Source organism: Drosophila grimshawi, unplaced genomic scaffold (assembly GCF_018153295.1).
Source record: "Drosophila grimshawi isolate 15287-2541.00 unplaced genomic scaffold, ASM1815329v1 contig_848, whole genome shotgun sequence".
Taxonomy (NCBI): domain Eukaryota; kingdom Metazoa; phylum Arthropoda; class Insecta; order Diptera; family Drosophilidae; genus Drosophila; species Drosophila grimshawi.
Window position 1 is genome coordinate 20,467,474 of NW_025063692.1, and position 25,264 is coordinate 20,492,737.

At 41.9% G+C, this 25,264-nt stretch overlaps 5 protein-coding genes and 1 pseudogene across 6 annotated transcripts; 3 read left to right on the forward strand and 3 right to left on the reverse strand.

The window, feature by feature from the left end:
* Positions 1-5,484: 5,484 nt before the first annotated feature.
* On the forward strand, positions 5,485-7,620 carry LOC6565130 (N-acetylglucosamine-6-phosphate deacetylase). The gene is made up of 4 exons (XM_001991348.3): positions 5,485-5,842; positions 6,202-6,470; positions 6,567-7,107; positions 7,200-7,620. The coding sequence occupies exons 1-4, from the start codon at positions 5,632-5,634 to the stop codon at positions 7,382-7,384; spliced, it is 1,206 nt and encodes a 401-aa protein (XP_001991384.1). The 5' UTR covers positions 5,485-5,631; the 3' UTR covers positions 7,385-7,620.
* Positions 7,621-9,298: 1,678 nt separating this feature from the next.
* On the reverse strand, positions 9,299-11,478 carry LOC6565129 (ras-related protein Rab-10). Its single transcript, XM_001991347.3, has 4 exons — positions 11,065-11,478; positions 10,042-10,241; positions 9,874-9,963; positions 9,299-9,649 (listed from the first exon to the last, which is right to left on the reverse strand). The coding sequence occupies exons 1-4, from the start codon at positions 11,189-11,191 to the stop codon at positions 9,452-9,454; spliced, it is 615 nt and encodes a 204-aa protein (XP_001991383.1). The 5' UTR covers positions 11,192-11,478; the 3' UTR covers positions 9,299-9,451.
* Positions 11,479-11,754: 276 nt separating this feature from the next.
* On the forward strand, positions 11,755-14,239 carry LOC6565128. The gene is made up of 2 exons (XM_001991346.3): positions 11,755-13,514; positions 13,589-14,239. Exons 1-2 carry the CDS (start codon positions 11,811-11,813, stop codon positions 14,006-14,008), a joined length of 2,124 nt encoding a protein of 707 aa, XP_001991382.1. The 5' UTR covers positions 11,755-11,810; the 3' UTR covers positions 14,009-14,239.
* A 395-nt stretch (positions 14,240-14,634) lies between these two features.
* Positions 14,635-16,438, reverse strand: LOC6565127 (annotated as a pseudogene).
* Positions 16,439-17,464: 1,026 nt separating this feature from the next.
* Positions 17,465-19,983, forward strand: LOC6565126. The gene is made up of 2 exons (XM_001991344.2): positions 17,465-19,258; positions 19,333-19,983. The coding sequence occupies exons 1-2, from the start codon at positions 17,528-17,530 to the stop codon at positions 19,750-19,752; spliced, it is 2,151 nt and encodes a 716-aa protein (XP_001991380.1). The 5' UTR covers positions 17,465-17,527; the 3' UTR covers positions 19,753-19,983.
* A 169-nt stretch (positions 19,984-20,152) lies between these two features.
* On the reverse strand, positions 20,153-23,843 carry LOC6565125 (protein obstructor-E). 2 transcript variants are annotated; one of them, XM_001991343.2, is made up of 4 exons: positions 23,587-23,843; positions 21,415-21,630; positions 21,149-21,343; positions 20,153-20,761 (listed from the first exon to the last, which is right to left on the reverse strand). In XM_001991343.2, exons 1-4 carry the CDS (start codon positions 23,636-23,638, stop codon positions 20,532-20,534), a joined length of 693 nt encoding a protein of 230 aa, XP_001991379.1. In that variant the 5' UTR covers positions 23,639-23,843; the 3' UTR covers positions 20,153-20,531. The 2 variants fall into 2 exon arrangements, with proteins under 2 accessions (XP_001991379.1, XP_043072137.1); XM_043216202.1 differs by lacking the exon at positions 23,587-23,843 and adding an exon at positions 22,223-22,241 and having other exon boundaries at positions 20,195-20,761.
* Positions 23,844-25,264: the final 1,421 nt, after the last annotated feature.

Consider the following 25,264-nt stretch of genomic DNA (forward strand, 5'->3'; position numbering starts at 1 on the left):
TTGGACAAAGCGTGTAAAGTGATATTTGTACCCTGCACGCACCGCACAAAACGGGTATCATCGATTTGTGCAAATCTATGTTGAAGATTTTGAATGGAGTTATCGGCTTGCATGCATATAGAATAGAATAGAATAGAGAATCGAAACTGCGTGTTTACCGTTTTAAATACAGTCTCGGAATCGGAATTGGAATCGGAATCAAAACCCAAATCATTATTTCCCGTCGATCCCGTTACCTAGGCGTGTGTTCTGCGTCTGTGTTCAAGTTGGTATACCCATTTTTAATGTTTTCAGGGTATAATAAGAAATAAAGTCTATTCTAAATTAAAATCCTGATATATCAGCACACCTGCTGACACCTTAATATAATCATAAAGTTTAAATACCAACCGATTATTTTTATCAATTTATGTGCGATGTTTTTAATTATTTTGCTCTAGTTTTTTTTCGACTTTTTATTGTATAATAAATAACATGACAATCAAGGTAACAATAGTTAACCAAGTTTGAAAATATCACTACCAATATTTTTATACTTTTCGTACCAGAAACGGAATTGGAACCCAAATTCGTTTCTTCTTTATATGGGTACATTCACGTGTAAGTTTATCCACTCAATTGAATAGTTCAAATGTATTATTATATTAGTAAGAAATGCACAAGAAAATATATATATATATATATCAAATATATATGTATATCAAAGTACAATATGAGAATTTCTTAGTCTTGCACAACTGCATACAGGCTATTCCTGCAATCAAACACTTTCGTCTACATTCTCACCTATTGTTGTTGGTTATTACTCGTATTAGCTGCAAGAGCTTCAGCTTCAGCTTCTGTTTTGTTTCAGTTGCTTTCAGTTAGCCACATCCCCTCCCCCCCCCCCCCCCCCTTTTAACTGCCTGACCACCAAAACTCCCCATCACAAGCCCATCCTCCCAAGCATCAGCTCCAATTCTCTCAGCATCCCCATCGGGCCACGTCGTCGTCAGAGTTGTCATGCATGTGTTCAAATTGCAGAGGATTATGGGACTTAATTTTATGATTGCTTCTTTAATCAGAGACCTAACTGCACGCCAATTATGTCCTGACCGGTGCTAATTGTTTCTTTGTTGCTTTGATTCTCTATTGCCATTTCTTTCTCTCTCTCTCTCTCTCTCTCTGTTGCGCTCGAGTAGTTGCTGGTTGTATTTCTTGGTTCTTACCATTTAAGACAACTCATTTGATGTGGCCTTAATCGATGTGCGTTATTTGCGATTAGTCGAGCGCCAAATGAGCCACGTAGTCAAGGCATGTCTAGGGGCTGGGATTTTCATCTTGGCTCTCATTTGTCTTCTAGCTTGCTAAAACTTGGCCAAACTCCACCAGCACCCATACCACCCATACCACCAATACCACCCAGCCACAACACCCCCAACTTCTGGCTGATGCTGCATGAGCAGCACACTCTGGAGCATAATGAATGCGTGCTTAGCCATAATAAAATGTAGCGGCATTGCCCAACAAGCCACATAACACGGCACAAAATTCACACAACTCTCACACAGTAAGCAAAAAATGCAATACACACAGAAAAATGTAAGGAAGGCAAAAAGCAAAGATAAAAATTGTCGATGTTTAATATTCTATTTACTATTGTAATTATTAAAGGGCAAGAGAAATACGTGTGGAGATGCAATGATTTAAGGAAATTCAATTTGATGTAAATACTTTTCAACTTATTATAAATCATTACTCAAAATATTCAGATGGAATTTAATATTCTACAATTTCTGCATTTCCAATTGTGAAACCATCGAAATTAATTTATTCTTATTTTTAACTGGTTGGCAAATACTTTTGAATGTACAAAATATTTGTTGAGTGTATTTGAGACTGGTGGCAAGGCTGATTCCGAGGCCGCCCGCAAGTTGTTGTTGTCGTTGTGGCTGCCACCGTTGTTGCTGCAGGCAATGCAATAAAACATGTTGCAATGCAATGCAGCACCGCAATCATTTTGCAGTGCAACATGTGGCGGTTGGGATCGCACATAAGCACCAGACAAACCAAAATCCGTTACCCAAAGCTCCGCTCTCTGTGACCCAGCCACTGCCCCTGCCCCTGACCCTGGCCCATGCTTCACACTGTTTCTAGTCATGCTGAAAAAGCCGTAAATAAATAATATGCAAGTACATGCTCAGTGCAAATGAATTCTCTAACGTGTAAATATGTTGCTGTCCAAAGTTGCCACAACTAAGAACTACCCTGTGCGCAACTGTTACACGATTAAATCAGCGATTGCCAAAATGAAAAAGAAAACATCGGTTTTTAATCAATGACCAAGTGCGACTGATGAATGTGTATATAAAGTTTTCAATTTGACAATTTTATGGATGCGAAAACTTTTCCCGACCGATCATTTTTCTAAAAAGAAACAACAAAAGGACTGTGGCAAATTTAACTCAAAAATAAGAAATATTTTTATAATTTTTTTTATTTTTTTCTTTATTTTGTTTCAGAAAAGGTTATATAAGTGTCTATGGCTATTTCGATTATTCCAATAGGAACTGTTCCAGTACGATATAATGGTCCAATCTGGCCGGTGTACTTGGTGGCGGTGCAACAAAAAGTCGAATATCTTCCAAGTTTCACACATGAAAACAAACTGAAAATATTCTCTATAAGAGTAATAATAAAAGAACTAACTTTAATGGTATCTAGGTGGAAAATAACGCTGCAGATTATCCTATTGATATTGAGAAAGAAAAAGTTAGTAAGCTGGAAGGATTGAGCAGGACAGACGACAACACAAATGCTTAAATGACAACGTCTGTGCAAACGTCCTCAACACACCCCATCCAGTCTCTGTGGGATCACCGTGCCAAAATCTGTGCAAGTAACTCCTGTCTTCAGCGTGTCCTGTAAGAAATTATGAAATGTGGTAATGTATCTCACCTGCATTTCTGTCAATCCATTGCGATGGGTTGGGAGTTAGCAGATGTGTCCATCTTCCATGCCCTGCCGACGCTGCATCGACGCTGCTCTCGCAGATCAACTGGCACCATTCCTGTCAGGACCACGGCTGCTTCGTCCGAGACCGTGCGAATTCCGGAAATCACTCAGCCGACAGCTTCTTTCGTAGTCGTTTTTTAATTGGACACTGCCGTTGCCCAAATTGGTGCCGCGCACAACAGGATAGAGGCTGCCACTCTCGCGAACAGTAGACGCCTCCCTGGCTTTGTGCCCCAATATTAAGCCACATGCGCGCGCTGAAGACCCCTGGATTTTAGCTGCTTTTTGGCTCACATACTCGATATGGGGCCGGAAGCTGAGCCTATTGTCCAGCATGACGTCCAGGTATTTTATTGACTCCTTTGATTTGACTACGTGGCTGTTGACTTGCAGCTGTATGTACTCAATTACTTTGCGGCTTGTTATAAGAACAGCCTCGTTTTAATGGCCTGTAAGTTCCAAGCACGCATCCTGCATCCATTGGGCCACAATTTTTATTGCCGCATTCGCTGTCGACTCTACCTCCTTACGCTCCTTGGCCACCACGACCAGTGCCAGGTCATCTGCAAAGTCTATAAGGCTGCAACCCTGAGGCAGCTGAAGCCTGAGTACCTCGTCCACAGCAGTGGACCTACAACCGACCCCTGTGGAACTCCTGCTGTGTGTGTGTGCGTGTGTGTGTGTGTATGTGTGTGGTGAGTATTTATTTTTTATATTTTCATTCGGTTTTTGTGCGACTTAACTAATTATAACTTTAATGCAGTTGCTTGTTTTCAGCACTTTTGTTTTTTTGCGCTCGGGTTTTTTGTTTTTTTTTGTTCATAATTTGCGAGATTTGCCGTTGGCGAGCATCATCAAAGGGTTGCCAATGACAACGTTTGTCCTTTTAACCGTTCAAACTTTGCTGTAGCTTTGTCTCTTCACAAAATTCAACACAAATGCAAATGGAATGTTGGATGTTTTTTTTCTTTCTTTTCTTTTATTTTGTTTTTTTTTTTTTTGTTGGTTGCGGGTCGGAAATGGACTTATCAGTTGGCTTAAATTTTGAAGACGATGGCGAAAACTTGAAAGCTTTTAGGCGATTTTCAAGCAGCATTTGCGAAATGCGGCTTCGAGAGTCATTAAGTTTATTAAGTGCCAGTGCAGATAACCTAAATGAGTGCATGCCAAAATGGAAAACCAAAGAAGCTAACAACTAACCCTTCATTCTCTCCCCCCTTCAGTTGCTGCTGTGCCTATGCAAAAATACAGTAGAACTTTCAGTAAGTAAGAATGTTAATGAAATTCGAGTTTTGATAAACTTTCAGATTACAAAAAAAAAACGTTCATAATCAATTTTGAAATAAAGAGAGACTAATTCGAATACTTATAGCTTATTCAAATTTGAATTAATTTTGAAACAGAAACCGACATAAGCGGGTTAGGAGCGACCACTGTACCGCCTTACAGTTTCTGAATCATAGCCCACCCGTCCGTCCGTCCGTCCGTCTGTTCGCTCACAGCAAAGTTGGCCACCAAAAGTATACGAACAAGTGCAAGAGATAGCAAACAATGTGCGGCTGTGGTGCCTAGCAAATTGCCACTGCAAGCCGCAAACTTCAGTGAGGACCGCAAAGATTATCGCTATCGGTATGTGCACTATACGAAAGAATGGGAGCGTGTAAGAAAGATAAGCACAGAGTTCCGTGACCGTATTACTCACTTATCAAGTGCTTATATATATATACATATGTATATTGCTTATCGCTAGCTGCTCTACGCCACTGCTGAAAATAATTGCATTGCAATTTAGGTGACGACCAAATAGCCACCAGCCTTATCGCCGAAACGACCACCTTATAATTGATAAGAATTGCAATGTAATTTGCTTACAACGCTAAATATTTTATTTTTTCCTCTTAAGCAAATGGTTAAATTCAAACATTTTCTTGCGAACTTTCTATGCATTTTTTCCGCTATCTGCTTGCATTGCATCAAATGCAAATAATGTCTTAACTTTTTTAATAAGCCAATTTGTACCTAGAATTAGTTTAATAAGTGAATTTAAATTCAAATTCAAATAAAGATATATCGATTGTAGCATTTCGACTTATCGCTTATCGATTTGCAGCCAGTCACTTTCTCGTTGCTATGACATGTTACAGCATTGCAGTAACAATGGCAGTTACGGTTATCGATAGTAATACTATCACATATGTTGCTTGTTTACGGTACGCAGCTCACAGCTGTTTGCCGTGCGTATAAAACGAATCAACAAAATGTTGATAAAATAGCGATGCATAATAATTTAAATATTAACTTATTATTAGTATGTGCACAAAACCATAGGCCATAATACTAAATAAGTACAGATTAATGGCAAGCCCTATAGCAATTAAAGCACAGATTACTTACGTTTTTTGCACACCTATTGTGTAAACAGCATACCTAATAAATGACAAGCGTCAGCACCGCCGCTTATTTAGACTGGAGCTTCGCCAATTGGAAACATTCGCCATTCAGTTTCCCAACAGCAAAGCGGGCGTTGTTCAAGTTCGACTTGTTCGCTATTGTTTTTGTTAACCCATATTTTATTTTCGCTTTCTGTTATTTTGTTTTCGGATTTGTTTATCGCTGTTGTTGTTATTCGCTCACAATATGTCGCAGAAAAGTGTTAGGCAGCTAATACAATTTACCAATTGTCGCCTGGTGCGTGATCATCGAATCGTTCCCGATGATTTGTGGGTGCGCGATGGCAAGATCATTAATCCGGAGCCAGTGTTCTTCGATGAGCGCGTCAAGGCGCATCGTCGCATCGACTGCGGCGGCGCCATCATTGCGCCCGGCTACATCGATCTTCAAATTAACGGTAAACATTATGTGTGCGCTGTTGTCGTTGTTGTTGTTTTTGTTGTTGTGCCAAACTGGGCCAAGGTCAATTTCACTTTCAATCCTTATGCCAAGGTTGCCAATTTTTCCTTCACTAGCGACAGCTGGTAGTGGGATCGTGAAGTAAGCATAATAACCTACTTGTTAATCTAATCAGACACTTGACACTGCCCGCCTCCCACTAAACCCAATTTGTAATCGTAAACACTGCGAAATATTTAGAGAGAAGTAGAGAAAGAAATAAACAATAAATGGCAAATGAATACAATTGAGTAGTTCAGTAACTCAACGATGAGAGCGCTTCACATAATTCGAATGTTTGCAACGTTTCGCCAACAGGTGGCTATGGCGTTGACTTCTCCCACGATACAGAGACAATCGAGGCGGGCGTCCAAAAGGTTGCCACTGGTCTCGTCAAATGCGGTGTCACCTCGTTCTGTCCCACCCTGGTGACGTCACCCAATGACACCTATCACACAATATTGCCACGCATGCCACACCACATTGAGGGCGGCGCTGGCATTTTGGGCGTACACGCGGAGGGACCCTTTATCAATCCGCGGAAAAAGGGCGCCCATCCCGAGAACTGTATACACACGATTGACAATGTGAGTACAGCGATCTCTTCTCGATCGATGGGGTAGCCTTTAAAGTATATCGAGATTTCCCCCCATTAAATATTCAACAATATATTTTGTAATTAGGGCATGGAAACGTTGCGTGCCACATACGGCTCATTGGATCGGATCAAGATCATAACGCTGGCGCCGGAACAGGTGATGGATGCGAGCGTCATCAATCAGCTGGTCGATGCGGGCATCACTGTCGCCCTGGGCCACTCCATGGCCACCCTGGGCGATGGCGAACGGGCCGTGGAGCATGGGGCGACACTGATAACGCATCTGTTCAATGCGATGCTGCCGTTCCATCATCGCGATCCGGGACTGGTGGGACTGCTCGCCTCGGATGCGATACCCGCTGGCAAGACCATATATTATGGCATCATTTCTGATGGGGTGCACACGCATCCGGCCGCATTGCGTATAGCGTATCGCACCCATCCACTGGGCCTGATTCTTGTGACGGATGCGATTTCGGCGCTAGGATTGAAGGAAGGCATCCATCATATTGGCCAGCTGCCGCTGGAGGTGAAGGGGGGCAAGGCGTTCATAGCCAATACGGATACACTGTGCGGCAGCATTGCGCCCATGGATGAGTGTGTGCGCATCTTTAAGCGTGCCACGGGTATGTCTTCCCCCCATCCCATGCCCCCACCCTCACCCACTGGGTAACAGTCTAAAAACTCGCATGGTTTTTCTGCTCTTTCGTTTTTTTAGACTGCTCCACGGTGTATGCAATTGAGGCGGCCACCCTGCATCCCGCCCTCTGTTTGGGCATTGAGCATGAGAAGGGCACCTTGGACTTTGGCTCGGATGCCGATTTTATACTGCTCGATGACAGGCTGCAGCTGGTGTCCACTTGGATAGCGGGCATTTGTGTGCATCAGCAGTGCAGCGAATAGAGTACATCTACCATCTGCCATCTCCCTCTTTCTCTCTATCTCTGTCTCTTTCAATCACACAACAAATAGCTGTTTTTGTTTTTTGTTTTTTATTTCTGATTTATGTTTTTTTTTGTTTTTAATATGATTGGATTAGATGACGCTTTAAATTGTTCTTTATATTTAATCATTAAATCATTTGGTGTGCACAACTAAGCTAAATCCATATACATTTACAAATAATAAGTATTACGAAAAAAAATTATTATTATTATTATTATATATATATATATAATAGGTACAGTGGTCGCTAGGAAGTTCGAACTTACTGGAATTACAATCAATTTTATTGCCTAGTGAACATTTTTTTTGTAATTACATATCTCTTGTTTGCAAGTCTTCAATATAGGATTTGGTATATTACAATCATTTTATTTTTTTTTGTGTAATGGGAAACAAAAAAAAATACTTAGACAAATTATAGTTATTGGCTAACTGGAGCGACCACTGTTTATACATATACATATAAATATGTATATTTACCGAGGCATGGTTTGTTCTCATAGACACGGCCCGACTGCCATTTTTTTGTTTTTTTAGCGGTTTTTTGTTGTATTTTTTGTTTTTGTTGCAATCAGCTGACGAAACATAATTACATTAAAAAACATACAATACGATATTTCAATATGTATCTCGTTCCTAATCTCACTTCGAGTAGTGATCAATTTTTCACGTTTTATTCCTTCTTTTTTTTGTTTTTTTTTTTTGACAATAACAGAACAAAAAGCAAGTTGAAGCTAAGCTAACTAACGGTAAAACCGCAAAGCAGGTAGGCAGACGATGAAATATGTATATATATATATATATATATACTTATATATATGCTAGCGTTACACATATGTATGTATGTGTGCATGTATGTATGTATGTTTGTAGTTGTTTCTGTGTGTGTGTGTCTCCTTGTGTATGTATCCAAAAGTGGTTCCCTTTAAGCTTTTAGAAAAACTGTTAGTCTACAAAAAAAAAAAAACACACACACACTCTCACATGCATTTCAGTGTGTGTTTGTGTGTGTATACAGAGAGACAGAGAAAGAGAGGGAGAGAGTAAGTCACATGTGCGTCTGATGCGTTCGTTTCCGATCGGTCTGTTTCACGTTAGCTAACTAGGGTCGCATGCCACAAATAAATGCGTGGCATGCAAAATGCAGTTTAATTTATTTGTTGTTGTCATTTTACAACTATTGCTGTTTTTCGATTTCACTTGGTTCTTTGCTGTTTCAATCCGTTCGTTGTGCGTCAACTAACGAACACTGTTTGCTTGTTCACATGTTGTATTCCTGTGTGCATGTATGTGTGTGTGTGTGTGTGTATGTTGTAAATTTACTCGAAATTACATTTTACAATATATATATTAAACATTGGGTAGGTTCATCATTCTTGGTTCTTTCCACTGTCTGTCTGTGTGTGTGGCTAAGTTAATTGCTTTTTGTTTTGTAATACAATATTACAGTTAAACACTGTCATTCCGCCTTGGATGGGGTTATGACACTTGTTAGTTTCCCATCGTGTTGTCCACATTGGAAATGCAATTGGTTAGAGCGAGACAACATGTAGTACAATGCGTTGCTTGCAGGATTGCCGCCGAGTAGTAGTAGTAGAAAACGCATTTTGGTATTGTTCGATTTTTTTTTGTTTTGTTTTTGTTCATTTCATTAAGTAATATTATACAACGATCTATATAAAAAGTTACAAAAGGAATACACACACACATCGAAAAAACACTGCTTTTCAAGTTTGCTATATATAATGCTTATGTGTGTGTTCAACATTTGCATGTACAGTTTGTCAAACAAAAAACAAAACACACACACACACACAAACACACGCTAAAAATTCAAATGAAATGTTTGTATTTAATTAGAAGACATTTGACTTGAAATTGTGTGTGCTCTTTTCATATTGCTAGCAATTGTTTGTATTTATGGGTATGTGTATGTGTGTGTATGTATGTGTAGATCACAAAAGCAACCGTGTGTTTGAACGTTAAACTAACAGTGTCATAGCCACCCCTCCCCCCCACCACACATTACGCACAACATTTGTTGTAGCCGGGCGCCTTGTCGCTATTGCCGCGATCGATGACCACTCGTTCGGGATTCTCGGCCGATTCGCGTCCAGCTGTTTTATCTAATATGGCCTCGGCAAGTTCACAGAAAGCGCGCTCAATGTTTATATTTGATTTGGCGGATGTTTCCATAAATCGTATACTATGCTCCCGAGCAATCTGTTTTCAATTAGACAAAGAAAAAGGCACAGTGAGTAACATAGAGAGAGAGAGAGAGAGAGAGAGAGAGCGAAAGCGATAGTGAGTGTGAGCAGATTGTTGATGGGAGCAGTCGTGCTTTCTTTCGTGACACGAACGAACAGTCATGATTCAACACAAATGCGCCCATCTTTAGTTGTTGATTAAATTGTTTATGCGTGCGTTTCATTATGCATTCTTCTTACCGCCTCGCCGCGCTCTTTGTTGACCACTCGCTTGTCCGTCATATCGCACTTATTGCCCAATATCATCTTCTCCACATCCTCATTTGCATGCTGCACAAAGCAAAAAAGAGAGAGAAATTGAGCAAAATGTATAATATTTTAAGAGACTGCTTGTTGCAACGTCTATACCTCGTCTATATTTCGCAGCCATTTGACTATGTTCTCGAAACTCTTCTCGTTCGTTATGTCATAGACAAGCATTATGCCCATCGCTCCACGGTAATAGGAGGTGGTAATTGTGTGAAATCTCTCCTGGCCGGCCGTATCCCATATTTGCAATTTGATTTTTTTGCCCCTCAGTTCGACTGTTTTGATTTTGAAATCGATGCCTGCAAGGTAAACAACAATAATAACAAATATGTTGATTAATAGTTTATTATTTCAGCAATGACGTCACAAATACATAAATATTTATCGCTTTTGCAATAGAAATTTGCGATCGATTTATTCAGCTACAAACTCCAAGGTAAATTACAATAACAACAGGTCGTTATAATTGGCTAAACTTTAGTTAAATATGAAGTAATGACGTCACAGATGCGCAGTGTGTTTATCGTACGATGAACATACATATTTGATAACGATAACTTATTAAGTTGAAGGAATTTATTAGTCAAGTGAATCATAACACGCACACTGTTGCATGTACATGTGTGTATGTATGTGCGCATGTGTGTGTGTGTGTGTGTACATACTTATTATTGTATATGCGTCACAACAATTAATCTAGTTTACCAGATAACTAGCTCGCTTGCAGTGGTTAACCAGCAACAGCAACAACAACTTATAAATTGAGTTCGACTAATGCGGGCTTCTCAAGTCCAAAGGCTATCGGCTCCGGCGCAATAAACCATTTAAAGGTCTTTGTACACACACACATACATACATACATGCATTCACATATGCATTGGTGAGGAAGGCTGGGGGTGATGCTGCTTTTAATACAATGCCACGCCCAAAATGCAGATTCAAGTCAGGGTATCCTTGTTGTTATTGGGCGCCGCCAACAACTGACAACTGCCGCTTACCAACACTCACTCACCCACATTGAGCGCACGCAACTCTGCAGGGATGTACATGCATATATACACACACACACACGCATTCACACATGCACATGTAAGTGAAGAGTGCACTGCGCCATTTACTTACCTATGGTTGATATAAATGTTGATGTGAAGGCATCATCTGAGAAACGAAAGAGTATGCAAGTTTTTCCAACTCCCGAATCGCCTATGAGCAGCAGTTTAAAAAGCAAATCGTACGTTTTCTTTGCCATTTCACGTTACGGCACGCGCACAAACGCACACGCACTCACAGTGACCAACACACACACACACACGCAACGCACACACACACACTCGCAGGCTCTACAGAACAAAGCAAAAAAACGCACAGGTGACACAGGTGAATTGTAGGACTAATTTGCTTTTGTTATGCGAATGCTTATTTTGTTAATATTAGCGCGCTAGTTAATGCTGTTCAATAATGTTGTTTGCTGCAGAACTTTTTTGAATGCCTTAGCACTTTATTTTTCTACGCAATGCAATTGTTGCTGTTGAATCCAGTGTGACCGCAAACGGCGAAAATACCAAAACAGTTTATTTGGCTGCTTTTTGCGTTAGCTATTTTATAGACCCATTCGCTGTATTCAAAACGATATTTCACTTATCGCGCATATTGCAAAATGCAACTCTGCATTCGATTACATGTCTCCCATAATTTTGGCTAACGGGTTGTGTCTTGAGTTACAACAGAAAGCATTTATCGAAAAACTAGAGAAAGTTTTGTTCGTATTCTTAGCGATATTTTTGCCGATGTATGTCGTTGCTTATTCAACACTGAAGCCGCGACATACATATAAGCAAAGATACACAATAAATAAATACTCGACCATTATGGACCTGGACTGGCAAAACAGTCTGACAGAGATCAAGGACCGTGGCCAGTATCTGCTACATTCGGAGAAATGGGCCGATTGTCGCTTTGTGGTGGGCTCGCCGCCGAATCAACGCTTAATCGTTGGCCACAAACTGCTCCTGGCGATGGCGTCGCCCGTCTTCGAACGGATGTTCTTTGGCAATTTGCCGGACAAGACTGATCCGATCATCATACCCGATGTGCAGCCGGAGGCGTTCGAGGCGATGCTGGAGTACATATACACGGATCGCATAACAATCGGTTCGTTTGACAAGGCCTGCAAACTGTGCTATGTGGCCAAAAAGTATATGTTGCCACATGTGGTGACACGCTGCACTCATTTTCTATGGACGGTCCTGAGTCCGAAAAACGCCTGTCGCGCCTACGAGTTCGCCAAACTGTTCGATGAGCCGCGTCTCATGCAGAGCAGCATGGATCTGATTGCGGCCAATACTCGTGAAGTGCTCTCCGATCCCAGTTTCCTGGACATTGAAGTGTCCACTTTGATGGCCATATTTGATCAGCACCGGCTCAACATTGACTCCGAGCTGGATCTATTCAATTGCCTGCTCAAATTCGCCAGCGAACGTGGCATTCTCAATGAGAATGCCAACGATGAGGTGGCCAGAAAATCATCCAGTTCCGTGGAGCGACAAGATGCGGCTGACAACAACAGCAGCCACATTGCCAACGATGTCGTTGTCGAGGAGATCAAAATGGAGCCCGATGTGGCCGCAATGGTGCGTCATCTGCATCAGGATGAGGATGTCGATAATTTTAAGCAGATCGCTGGCAGCAGATCCGCTTGCAGTTCACCCATCACTGTCGCATCCGCGTCCGCCTCCACTTCGAATTCGAATGCCAATTTGAGTGCGTCGACTGGGCAAGATGATGATGTTATCATTGACAGTGATGCCTCCGGCAATGCAAATGATGAAATGAACGCCGCCGAGGCGGCAGCCAACATGATCAATATGATGGATGCCCAGCGCACAATAATGGATGGGGCCATGTTGCGGCAGGCGGTAAAGAAGATACGCTTCCTCACGATGACGCCGCAACAGTTCGCTGAGGGTCCGGCACGGTCCAAGCTGCTGCAGCAGCACGAAGCACTCGCCATACTCATCAAAATCTTGAGTCCCACGCTAAATGATATGCCCGAGGGTTTCTGTGTCTCGCGCAGCACACGCAATTTCTATGAATCTTCGCATCGTCAACGCGAGCTGAGCTCCTCCATTAGCAGTGGCAGCGGTGGTTACGGTGGCGATATCGGTGGCAGTGGTGGCAACAATGCCACATCCATATCTGGTTGCTTGCCGGGCACAACGGGACGCAGCATCTATCAGCCGGTGTTAAGCCGGCGGGTCAGTGTGCCCCTAAATTTAAACGCCTCGCACATGGATCATATGTCGATGAACGCCAGCTTTGGGTTTGGCGATGAGCTCACGCTATCAAATAATGCCAACGGTGCCGCCGCCGCTGCCGCATTCGGTGATGCGTTCGAGGGAGCACCAGCTCAAGCACCATCTCAAGCAGCTGCTCCGCCCGGCAATGAGAACAGTGATGTCAGCGTGGAGAGCAGCTCGCATCACGACATGACCCAATCCTATTGTATGTGCTCGGTGTCACGTCAATTTGACTATAAAAACATCAGTAGTACAGACTCTGTGCTCACCTTTCAGGTAAGCAATCCTCGCTAGAAATAATGTTCTCCATGTGCAGTAATCATTTGTTAAAATCGAATTTTCATTTCAAGGTGGATACCAATATTTTTATACTGGGCGTACAGGTGCCGACGCAGGTGCTCTGCGGCGAACTGACGACTTCGGCAAATTTTGCTAAGCGATACACCGAGGAGCTCTATGCGCACATTCAGGATATGAACGGCTCGAGGATTACGTATACGCACTGTACGGAACGGGTGCGATACGATTCACATCTGGACATTATGTTCGATCAGCCCGTTTACATCTATCGCAATCAGATCTACAAGATATATTTGCAATTCAACAAGATGGGCTGGTATCCGATGTACTCCTGTTTGCCGGACACCATTTGGCAGCGTGTCAAATTCATGTTCAATGTGGGTAATCCGACGGAATCGGTGCGCGATGGCCTCATCCATGCGATCATATTCTCCACGCCGCAGGATCACATACGCCATTTGATCGACTAATGTCGAAATGGATGTGGACGTGGTGGCGTGTCTTGTTCGGCATATTCGATGTGATAGACTAATTTCTTCCAATGTATCAATGTACAGTGAAGCAAGCCCCCCTCCCCTGGCCACTTGCAGCGATACAAATCCCCATTATTTTGTATCTTACTTCCACAGCTCGCTTCTACTCATACAATAAATACTTCTACAATAAATAAATAACTACTTTTCTCAGTTTTGAGTCATTAATCAATGCTGTTGTTTTCTGTGCTAAGAAATGGCGTTTTCTCTCAGTGTACACACACATACATCTATATCTATATCGATCGTAATTCTATATATATTTTTATATAATTTTTGTACATTTGAAATAGATCCTTTCATAATACAACAACAAAAATAAAAATAAAACACTGAATTTTCACTTTTCAAAAATATTACAATAAATAAATTTAAGGTTTATTGCATTTTGTGCTCATTTTTTGAAAATAACAAAAAAAAACTTTACAAATGATTGTTAAAAAAGAAGGGAAAATTATCAATAATTATTGCAATATTTAATGCTAGGAAACGGGAACGAGTGCGAGTGCGAGTGCGACTGGGATGGGCAGTGAGTGAGAGAGAGAGAGAGGAAGAGCGTGTCAAAGTAACGGAAGAAAAGAAAACAAGAGAGCGAGCGAGCGAGACAGAGAGAGCTGAAGTGAGCTTTGAGCGCAGCTCTTTACATATATATGTACATATGTACACTTGTGTGTGTGTGTTGCATGTGTGTGTGAGTGTGTGTGTGTGGTTCACACTATTTGCCATAGCTGGCACAACCGCCACTGGCATATTCGGGCTCCTCGCATGTCAGCGTGTGCTCATCGAAGACCTTATCATCGCCGCAGCTGATGAGGCGCGGATAGCCCTCGACGCAGGTGATCAGGCGATGGCAGTCACCCGACACCGGGAAGCGGGGGAACGGCCAAAAGCGTGCGGCAACCGAATTGGGATCCACCTTCTTTGGGCACTTGAAGCCAACAACAGCTGCAAAATGTTCAAATAAATATCAAATTTTGACTATTTATTATTTAAAAAAAGAATTGATGGAATTTGCTAAAATGCACTTAAACCAAATGCAATTCAAATTTTAAAAATGTCTACTTAAAATTGACAATATTTATTTATTTGTTTTGAATATGTTTTTTTTTTAATTGATTGCATTTTCTAAAATACCAAGTTTCAATTATAATTTTTAAAAATTTCTATTTAAAATTTACTAGTTTGTTTTGTTTGAGTTTGAGTTTTTAAGAGTTGATTCAAATTTTTAAAATGCATTCAATTCCATTTTTTTCAAATTTAAATTAAGATAAAAATGAACAGAAAAGATTAGGCTCACCCTCGGGATTGCAGTGATCAAGGAGCTGATCGGGCAGTCCTGCTCGTGGGGCTCGCCATGGGCGCACTTGATGTACGTGGTCGAGCAATCCTTGGACACCGCATACAGCCCAAACTGATACTCGCAGCCGGGTGTTGAAATAGGCGTGGCTACAATCGCAACGGAGAATTGAAAGTGAATCATTTGAGTATTTTTCTTCTTTTTTTTTGGGATTACTTACGATCCCAGTGGCGTCCCTTGCAGTCGACGGCCCAATTGTAGTTGCAGTGATTGTGAACGGCGCCCTTGCCATCGAACAGCAGACCATTCCAACAGGTCTCCAGGGTCAGAGTGCCGTTGGTGCAGAGGAAGAACTGATCGCAGTTCTCGGTATGCGCATAGGCCTGTTCGCCATATTTCTCGGGGCACTCGGGTGTGCCGACGGCTAAGCCGTGACCTGTAATTCAAAACGTAAGCAAGTGAGGATCGTTATCGTTATCGATTATATCGGTATGGGCAATATAAGCTGCTTATCAGTTTGCTGAACTTGTTTGTTATCGTCGTTATCGAATTCGTTATTGATACTGCCAATGTTATCGATGGCAGCCAGCAATTGTCAACAGCGGAAAGTGTCGTTGTTGTTGTTTTACTGTTTTCCCACCCATTCCAATGGTCATTATTCAACTTGATCGCGCACTTCCTTCCTTCCCACAACTTGTAACTGATCCAACACACGACTGGTTTGCTTTTTTTCCTTTTGTTGCAGTTGCATTTGCTGTTTTTGCTGTTGGTGTTAAGTGCAAGTGACGTCGTTTGGGGCCGGCACCGGCTTTGTGAGCATCTTCGTCTAGCGATGCAGTGATGTAACCAAACAGTGGACACCCAAAGCAGCAGCCTCTTTTAACAGGTTGATCGTTTTACGACTGCATGTGTGTTTTCCAGCTTATCTTCTGATTTTTTCTGGATAACCGAGCCATCGCTTATGTGCGACAGCATATACAAATATATTTAAAAATTTACTAAATATTTCCGGTAATAACTTCCCCATAGCTTATTGGTAATTTTTCGAAAACGTTTCTCGAGACATTTCGCAATGCCATTTAATATGTGTTTTCAGTTTGGCTTGAGAGGCACTTCAACCTTTTGTCGAGCTGTTTGAAAAACTCGTTGGGTCTAGATATTTATAATATATACTGTTATTGCCTTTAATTATCAACTGGTTTGACGGGCCGAGTTCTGCTTCAACATTGATATCATTTCAATGTTTGGCCATTTTAATTTTAATTAGAAACCCATTCGTTTTGCTATACAAATGCAGTGCTACAAAATCGATTAGCTATGCATAGACACCGTACTTCGCCTCTCGGTTGATATGCACTCACTCACCCACATAGAGCCCACGCAACTCTGCAGGATGTATATACACACATACACACACACACGCACACATACATAACACATGTAAGTGAAGAGTGCACTGCGCCATTTACTTACCTATGGTTGATATAAATGTTGATGCGAAGGCATCATCTGAGAAACGAAAGAGTATGCAAGTTTTCCAACTCCCGAATCGCCAATTAGCAGCAGTTTAAAAAGGAAATCGTACGTTTTCTTTGCCATTTCACGTTACGGCGGCACGCGCACAAACGCACACGCAGGCTGTTCAGAACAAAGCAAAAAAAACGCACAGGTGAGTTGTAGGACTAATTTGCTTTTGTTATGCTAATGCATATTTTGTTAATATTAGCGCGCTAGTTAATGCTGTTCAATAGTGTTGTTTGCTGCAGAACTTTTTTGTATACCTTAGCACTTTATTTTTCTACGCAATGCAATTGTTGCTGTTGAATCCAGTGTGACCGCAAACGGCGAAAATACCAAAACAGTTTATTTGGCTGCTTTTTGTGTTAGCTATTTTATAGACCCATTTGCTGTATTCAAAACGATATTTCATTTATCGCGCATATTGCAAAATGCAACTCTGCATTCGATTACAAGTTTCCCATAATTTTGGCTAACGGGTTGTGTCTTGAGTTACAACAGAAAGCATTTATCGAAAAAGAAGAGAAAGTTTTGCTCGTATCTTAGCGATATTTTTGCCGATGTATGTCGTTACTTATTCAACACTGAAGCCGCGACATACATATAAGCAAAGATACACAATAAATAAATACTCGACCATTATGGACCTGGACTGGCAAAACAGTCTGACAGAGATCAAGGACCGTGGCCAGTATCTGCTACACTCGGAGAAATGGGCCGATTGTCGCTTTGTGGTGGGCTCGCCGCCAAATCAACGCTTAATCGTTGGCCACAAACTGCTCCTGGCGATGGCGTCGCCCGTCTTCGAACGGATGTTCTTTGGCAATTTGCCGGACAAGACTGATCCGATCATCATACCCGATGTGCAGCCGGAGGCGTTCGAGGCGATGCTGGAGTACATATACACGGATCGCATAACAATCGGTTCGTTTGACAAGGCCTGCAAACTGTGCTATGTGGCCAAAAAGTATATGTTGCCACATGTGGTGACACGCTGCACCCATTTTCTCTGGGCGGACCTGAGTCCGAAAAACGCCTGTCGCGCCTACGAGTTCGCCAAACTGTTCGATGAGCCGCGTCTCATGCAGAGCAGCATGGATCTGATTGCGGCCAATACTCGTGAAGTGCTCTCCGATCCCAGTTTCCTGGACATTGAAGTGTCCACTTTGATGGCCATATTTGATCAGCACCGGCTCAACATTGACTCCGAGTTGGATCTATTCAATTGCCTGCTCAAATTCGCCAGCGAACGTGGCATTCTCAATGAGAATGCCAACGATGAGGTGGCCAGAAAATCATCCAGTTCCGTGGAGCGACAAGATGCGGCTGACAACAACAGCAGCCACATTGCCAACGATGTCGTTGTCGAGGAGATCAAAATGGAGCCCGATGTGGCCGCAATGGTGCGTCATCTGCATCAGGATGAGGATGTCGATAATTTTAAGCAGATCGCTGGCAGCAGATCCGCTTGCAGTTCACCCATCACTGTCGCATCCGCGTCCGCCTCCACTTCGAATTCGAATGCCAATTTGAGTGCGTCGACTGGGCAAGATGATGATGTTATCATTGACAGTGATGCCTCCGGCAATGCAAATGATGAAATGAACGCCGCCGAGGCGGCAGCCAACATGATCAATATGATGGATGCCCAGCGCACAATAATGGATGGGGCCATGTTGCGGCAGGCGGTAAAGAAGATACGCTTTCTCACGATGACGCCGCAACAGTTCGCTGAGGGTCCGGCACGGTCGAAGCTGCTGCAGCAGCACGAAGCACTCGCCATACTCATCAAAATCTCGAGTCCCACGCTAAATGATATGCCCGAGGGTTTCTGTGTCTCGCGCAGCACACGCAATTTCTATGAATCGTCGCATCGTCAACGCGAGCTGAGCTCCTCATATCGCCATGTGGCCGCTGGTTGCACCATTAGCAGTGGCAGCGGTGGTTGCGGGGGCGGTATCGGTGGCAGTGGTGGCAACAATGTCACATCCATATCTGGTTGCTTGCCGGGCACAACGGGACGCAGCATCTATCAGCCGGTGTTAAGCCGGCGGGTCAGTGTGCCCCTAAATTTAAACGCCTCGCACATGGATCATATGTCGATGAACGCCAGCTTTGGGTTTGGCGATGAGCTCACGCTATCAAATAATGCCAACGGTGCCGCCGCCGCTGCCGCATTCGGTGATGCGTTCGAGGGAGCACCAGCTCAAGCACCATCTCAAGCAGCTGCTCCGCCCGGCAATGAGAACAGTGATGTCAGCGTGGAGAGCAGCTCGCATCACGACATGACCCGATCCTATTGTATGCGCTCGATGTCACGTCAATTTGACTATAAAAACACCAGTGTTACAGACTGTGGCGTCACCTTTCAGGTAAGCAATCCTCGCTAGAAATAATGTTCTCCATGTGCAATAATCATTTGTTAAAATCGAATTTTCATTTCAAGGTGGATACAAATATTTGGATACTGGGCGTACAGGTGCCGACGCAGGTGCTCTGCGGCGAACTGACGACTTCGGCAAATTTTGCTAAGCGATACACCGAGGTGCTCTATGCGCACATTCAGGATATGCACGGCTCGAGGATTACGTATACGCACTGTACAGCACGGGTGCGATACGATTCACATCTGGACATTACGTTCGATCGGCCCGTTTACATCTATCGCAATCAGATCTACAAGATATATGTGCAATTCAACAAGATGGGCTGGTATCCGATGTACTCCTGTGTGCCGGACACCATTCGGCAGCGTGTCAAATTTATGTTCAATGTGGGCAATCCGACAGAATCGGTGCGCGATGGCCTCATCCATGCGATCATATTCTCCACGCCGCAGGATCACATACGCCATTTGATCGACTAATGTCGAAATGGATGTGGACGTGGTGGCGTGTCTTGTTCGGCATATTCGATGTGATAGACTAATTTCTTCCAATGTATCAATGTACAGTGAAGCAAGCCCCCCTCCCCTGGCCACTTGCAGCGATACAAATCCCCATTATTTTGTATCTTACTTCCACAGCTCGCTTCTACTCATACAATAAATACTTCTACAATAAATAAATAACTACTTTTCTCAGTTTTGAGTCATTAATCAATGCTGTTGTTTTCTGTGCTAAGAAATGGCGTTTTCTCTCAGTGTACACACACATACATCTATATCTATATCGATCGTAATTCTATATATATTTTTATATAATTTTTGTACATTTGAAATAGATCCTTTCATAATACAACAACAAAAATAAAAATAAAACACTGAATTTTCACTTTTCAAAAATATTACAATAAATAAATTTAAGGTTTATTGCATTTTGTGCTCATTTTTTGAAAATAACAAAAAAAAAACTTTACAAATGATTGTTAAAAAAGAAGGGAAAATTATCAATAATTATTGCAATATTTAATGCTAGGAAACGGGAACGAGTGCGACTGGGATAGGCAGTGAGTGAGAGAGAGAGAGGAAGAGCGTGTCAAAGTAACGGAAGAAAAGAAAACAAGAGAGCGAGCGAGCGAGACAGAGATATACAGAGAGAGCTGAAGTGAGCTTTGAGCGCAGCTCTTTACATATATATGTACATATGTACAGTTGTGTGTGTGCGTGTGTGTGTGTTGCGTGTGTGTGTGTGTGTGTGGTTCACACTATTTGCCATAGCTGGCACAACCGCCACTGGCATATTCGGGCTCCTCGCATGTCAGCGTGTGCTCATCGAAGACCTTATCATCGCCGCAGCTGATGAGGCGCGGATAGCCCTCGACGCAGGTGATCAGGCGATGGCAGTCACCCGACACCGGGAAGCGGGGGAACGGCCAAAAGCGTGCGGCAACCGAATTGGGATCCACCTTCGTTGGGCACTTGAAGCCAACAACAGCTGCAAAATGTTCAAATAAATATCAAATTTTGACTATTTGTTTTTTTTTTATTGAATTGGATTTTCTAAAATGCATTTTTAAACCAAGTTTAATTCAAATTTTTACAAATTATTTATTTAAAAAAAGAATTGATGGAATTTGCTAAAATGACTTAAAATTGACAATATTTATTTATATGTTTTGAATATGTTTTTTTTTTAATTGATTGCATTTTCTAAAATACCAAGTTTCAATTATAATTTTTAAAAATTTCTGTTTAAAATTTACTAGTTTGTTTTGTTTGAGTTTGAGTTTTTAAGAGTTGATTCAAATTTTTCAAATGCATTCAATTCCATTTTTGTCAAATTTAAATTAAGATAAAAATGAACAGAAAAGATTAGGCTCACCCTCGGGATTGCAGTGATCAAGGAGCTGATCGGGCCAGTTGCAGCCATGGATGCGTTCATCGTAGGCCAAGCCAGCATCGCAGTCCTGCTCGTGGGGCTCGCCATGGGCGCACTTGATGTACGTGGTCGAGCAATCCTTGGACACCGCATACAGCCCAAACTGATACTCGCAGCCGGGTGTTGAAATAGGCGTGGCTACAATCGCAACGGAGAATTGAAAGTGAATCATTTGAGTATTTTTCTTCTTTTTTTTTGGGATTACTTACGATCCCAGTGGCGTCCCTTGCAGTCGACGGCCCAATTGTAGTTGCAGTGATTGTGAACGGCGCCCTTGCCATCGAACAGCAGACCATTCTCACAGGTCTCCAGGGTCAGAGTGCCGTTGGTGCAGAGGAAGAACTGATCGCAGTTCTCGGTATGCGCATAGGCCTGTTCGCCATATTTCTCGGGGCACTCGGGTGTGCCGACGGCTAAGCCGTGACCTGTAATTCAAAACGTAAGCAAGTGAGGATCGTTATCGTTATCGATTATATCGGTATGGGCAATATAAGCTGCTTATCAGTTTGCTGAACTTGTTTGTTATCGTCGTTATCGAATTCGTTATTGATACTGCCAATGTTATCGATGGCAGCCAGCAATTGTCAACAGCGGAAAGTGTCGTTGTTGTTGTTTTACTGTTTTCCCACCCATTCCAATGGTCATTATTCAACTTGATCGCGCACTTCCTTCCTTCCCACAACTTGTAACTGATCCAACACACGACTGGTTTGCTTTTTTCTTTTTGTTGCAGTTGCATTTGCTGTTTTTGCTGTTGCTGTTGGTGTTAAGTGCAAGTGACGTCGTTTGGGGCCGGCACCGGCTTTGTGAGCATCTTCGTCTAGCGATGCAGTGATGTAACCAAACAGTGGACACCCAAAGCAGCAGCCTCTTTTAACAGGTTGATCGTTTTACGACTGCATGTGTGTTTTCCAGCTTATCTTCGGATTTTTTCTGGATAACCGAGCCATCGCTTATGTGCGACAGCATATACAAATATATTTAAAAATTTACTAAATATTTCCGGTAATAACTTCCCCATAGCTTATTGGTAATTTTTCGAAAACGTTTCTCGAGACATTTCGCAATGCCATTTAATATGTGTGAGTTTTCAGTTTGGCTTGATGTTAACTGAGAGGCACTTCAACCTTTTGTCGAGCTGTTTGAAAAACTCGTTGGGTCTAGATATTTATAATATATACTGTTATTGCCTTTAATTATCAACTGGTTTGACGGGCCGAGTTCTGCTTCAACATTGATATCATTTCAATGTTTGGCCATTTTAATTTTAATTAGCCATTTAACCCATTCGTTTTGCTATACAAATGCAGTGAGCTCAAATTCAAATCAATTTGCTATTTTTATACATTTCAAGAGAAATTTGTTTCAATCAAAATATTGAATACTACAAAATCGAATATTAGCTATGCATAAACATCGTACTTCGCCTCTCGCTTGATATGCGGCAAACGTTAGATTTAAGAGGATATGTCCAGTTTTAATTAAGCTATAAATACTTATTATGGGATTCAATTTATTGAATCTTGATCTGATTGGAATATTGTGACTTTTTAATACCAATCTCGAATGAATTTCAAATTATCGTCGTACACTAATAATAGTGCCTACGAAAAACCATAAATGTTATAACATACGAAAATAGTTTGGTGTTACTTTTCGTTGTCAAGAGACTTGACTTACTTTTTTTCTCAGTGCACACATATGTAAATATCTGGATGCTTATGAAGTTTTCTTGGCTGACAGGGTGACTCAGTGGCTCAGTAGCTCAGCGGCTCTACCTAACAAAAGCAAAATTATTGAACGTGATTTGCATGCGAAGTCCGTGGACAATTGCGTATTTTATGGCAAGGGAGGCAGGGGTGGCGCAACCACCCAACTGAAGTTGATCAACTTCAGGGTTAAACGTCCGTCACTTTTACAGTTGCAGCTAATTGGAGCAGAAAACGTTAGAGAGGGCAATTCGAATTCCAGTTCGAATATCGAATCGAAATCGAATCAAATCAAATCAAATCTTTGGTCTAGCCTTCGTCAAACTAGTCGACCACTGGTTGACTAGGTAATTAAACTGGATTCTGGTTGGAGCTGGTGTGCGAGAACAAAAACAAAAGTAAAGAAAAAAAGAAAAAAAAAGCAACAAAAAAACGGTCGCACTCAAATGGTTTTGGTTTCAATGCGATTGCGATTGGAATTTTTGAAAGTAAAAGCTCAAGCAATGTGCCCAACCCAACCCAACTCAACCCAAGCCAACCCAAATCACGCAATGGAAGGTTGCGCTAATTGCTAATTCTCCCATTGGCGATTACATATATTCCACAATAGTTAAATAATTCAAATGAAAAGCAAAAAAAACATATACAATTATTAATATCACGCTCACTTACCGAAGGCAAACATGGCCAGGATCAGGACGCTGCTCACTTGCACTCGTTGCATGTTGCGGCGAATTCGAAATCAGCTAACGGAAATGCTAATAAAAAAACAACAACAAAAAATGGCAATTGACTAAAAAAAAAAAACAAAAAGTGACAACAGCAACAGCGACGACGGCGATTTTCAATTTCGATTTAAATATTACAGCGCGACACTCAAAATTTCCGCTGCAGACGTTTCACGTTTTAACGGTTGCGCGTTCCAAACTCAACTGAAAAAGATTTATACCGCGCTCAAGAAGAAGAAGAAGCAGAAGTAACAGCGCAGACAGCAGCAGCAGTAGCAGCAGCAGCAGCAACAGCAGCAGCGGAGGCGTCCGCAACGGTGGCGACAGAAACACAAAAACAGAAACAAAAGTTTGCAAAGCTTTTTTCTGCTTTTTTTTATTTGGCTTTTGCGTTTGCGCGCCGTATTTGAATTGAGTGTAGTGGATGAGGCGGAGAGGGAGGCGCATGCAGTGCATGAATACATGTGTGCTGCACACACTTAGGTGTGCGTGTGAGTGTGTCTGTGTGTGTGAGTGTGTGTGTATTGACTATGTTGTCACAGCGCAGAGCATGCGCAATGATTGATCGACCGATTTTGGTATAAGTACAAAATGCAAAACGTGATTTGGGATTTTTCTTACTGTTGTTGTTGCTACTGGAGTTGCCAACATGTGTGATTGAAAGTAAAAGGCAAAGCTCAAGCAGCTCGTAAGCTTCATTCATTGATTGCATTCGGCTTGCCTCGGGCTCGTGTGTGTATGTTGTGTTTGTGTTCGTGTCTTGCTTTGCTTTCGTTCGTCTTGCCGATTACCGTTACATTGTTAACTATTGCAAAACTGTTGTTGTTGTTGTTGTCAGTTAGCCCAGGCAACTGACGATTGCATAACAAAAACTTAGCTCGAAAGCTTGGCTTTTGCTGAAGTGGGCATCATGGCTTCGTCATCCTGGTTGTTATGCGGATAAAATCAACCCTATCCCAATCATATTTTAAATTTCGCATTAAGCCAAAGTTGTTAAAAGTATGTCTGAAATCGTTCACGGAATTCTTGAGTTTAAGTTAAAGTGTACTTGAGATGAGAGTGTGAGCTTAAATTCAACATATCCATCACATTTATACCCTATAACCACAACTACACCACAAAATAAATAAAATGAATTGCACTCACAAATTTTACGAAATCCGTAAGTTTTTTTTATGCAATGAACACAAAACTGATATATAATGAATACAGCATTTATCTTGTGCTTGAGTAAAGTTTTTATTGAAGTTATCTTTTTGTATGAATTGTGTTGCTGAATATTTGTATGAAGACACAGCTTTGTAAGGGTATCAATAGTTCAGTCTGTTTTAGATTATTTGTCTTGGTTCGTTTACTTATTGGCCAAATGCAATTAACGGTTATTGTGTGTGTGTGTGTGTGTGTGTGTGTTGGTTGACAAGGGGCTAATGAAGCTCACTTAATGTGGACCTAAGGGGCCCCTTAGGCACCTATTAAATAATAGGATGCGAATGCGGAAAGGGCAGGGGCATGGGGAGAGTGGGTCTCCATTTCAAATGCAAGACTAACGATAAATCGATTTGCCCTCGTATATGTATTATATATATACATATATATAAATCTTCATATTCGCAAGATAAACA

What these genes read in the sequence shown, in the direction of transcription:
- LOC6565130 (XM_001991348.3), top strand. Translation starts at nt 5,632, where the DNA reads ATGTCGCAGAAAAGTGTTAGGCAGCTAATACAATTTACCAATTGTCGC. An exon ending in CATCGATCTTCAAATTAACG is followed by an intron (nt 5,843 to 6,201) that starts GTAAACATTATG and finishes TTTCGCCAACAG; the next exon opens with GTGGCTATGGCGTTGACTTC. An exon ending in GTATACACACGATTGACAAT is followed by an intron (nt 6,471 to 6,566) that starts GTGAGTACAGCG and finishes TTTTGTAATTAG; the next exon opens with GGCATGGAAACGTTGCGTGC.
- LOC6565129 (XM_001991347.3), bottom strand. Translation starts at nt 11,191, where the DNA reads ATGGCAAAGAAAACGTACGATTTGCTTTTTAAACTGCTGCTCATAGGC. An exon ending in AACATTTATATCAACCATAG is followed by an intron (nt 10,242 to 11,064) that starts GTAAGTAAATGG and finishes TTTACCTTGCAG; the next exon opens with GCATCGATTTCAAAATCAAA. An exon ending in GGCTGCGAAATATAGACGAG is followed by an intron (nt 9,964 to 10,041) that starts GTATAGACGTTG and finishes TGCTTTGTGCAG; the next exon opens with CATGCAAATGAGGATGTGGA.
- LOC6565128 (XM_001991346.3), top strand. Translation starts at nt 11,811, where the DNA reads ATGGACCTGGACTGGCAAAACAGTCTGACAGAGATCAAGGACCGTGGC. An exon ending in ACTCTGTGCTCACCTTTCAG is followed by an intron (nt 13,515 to 13,588) that starts GTAAGCAATCCT and finishes TTTCATTTCAAG; the next exon opens with GTGGATACCAATATTTTTAT.
- LOC6565126 (XM_001991344.2), top strand. Translation starts at nt 17,528, where the DNA reads ATGGACCTGGACTGGCAAAACAGTCTGACAGAGATCAAGGACCGTGGC. An exon ending in ACTGTGGCGTCACCTTTCAG is followed by an intron (nt 19,259 to 19,332) that starts GTAAGCAATCCT and finishes TTTCATTTCAAG; the next exon opens with GTGGATACAAATATTTGGAT.
- LOC6565125 (XM_001991343.2), bottom strand. Translation starts at nt 23,638, where the DNA reads ATGCAACGAGTGCAAGTGAGCAGCGTCCTGATCCTGGCCATGTTTGCC. An exon ending in CCTGGCCATGTTTGCCTTCG is followed by an intron (nt 21,631 to 23,586) that starts GTAAGTGAGCGT and finishes TTTGAATTACAG; the next exon opens with GTCACGGCTTAGCCGTCGGC. An exon ending in CAAGGGACGCCACTGGGATC is followed by an intron (nt 21,344 to 21,414) that starts GTAAGTAATCCC and finishes TTGCGATTGTAG; the next exon opens with CCACGCCTATTTCAACACCC.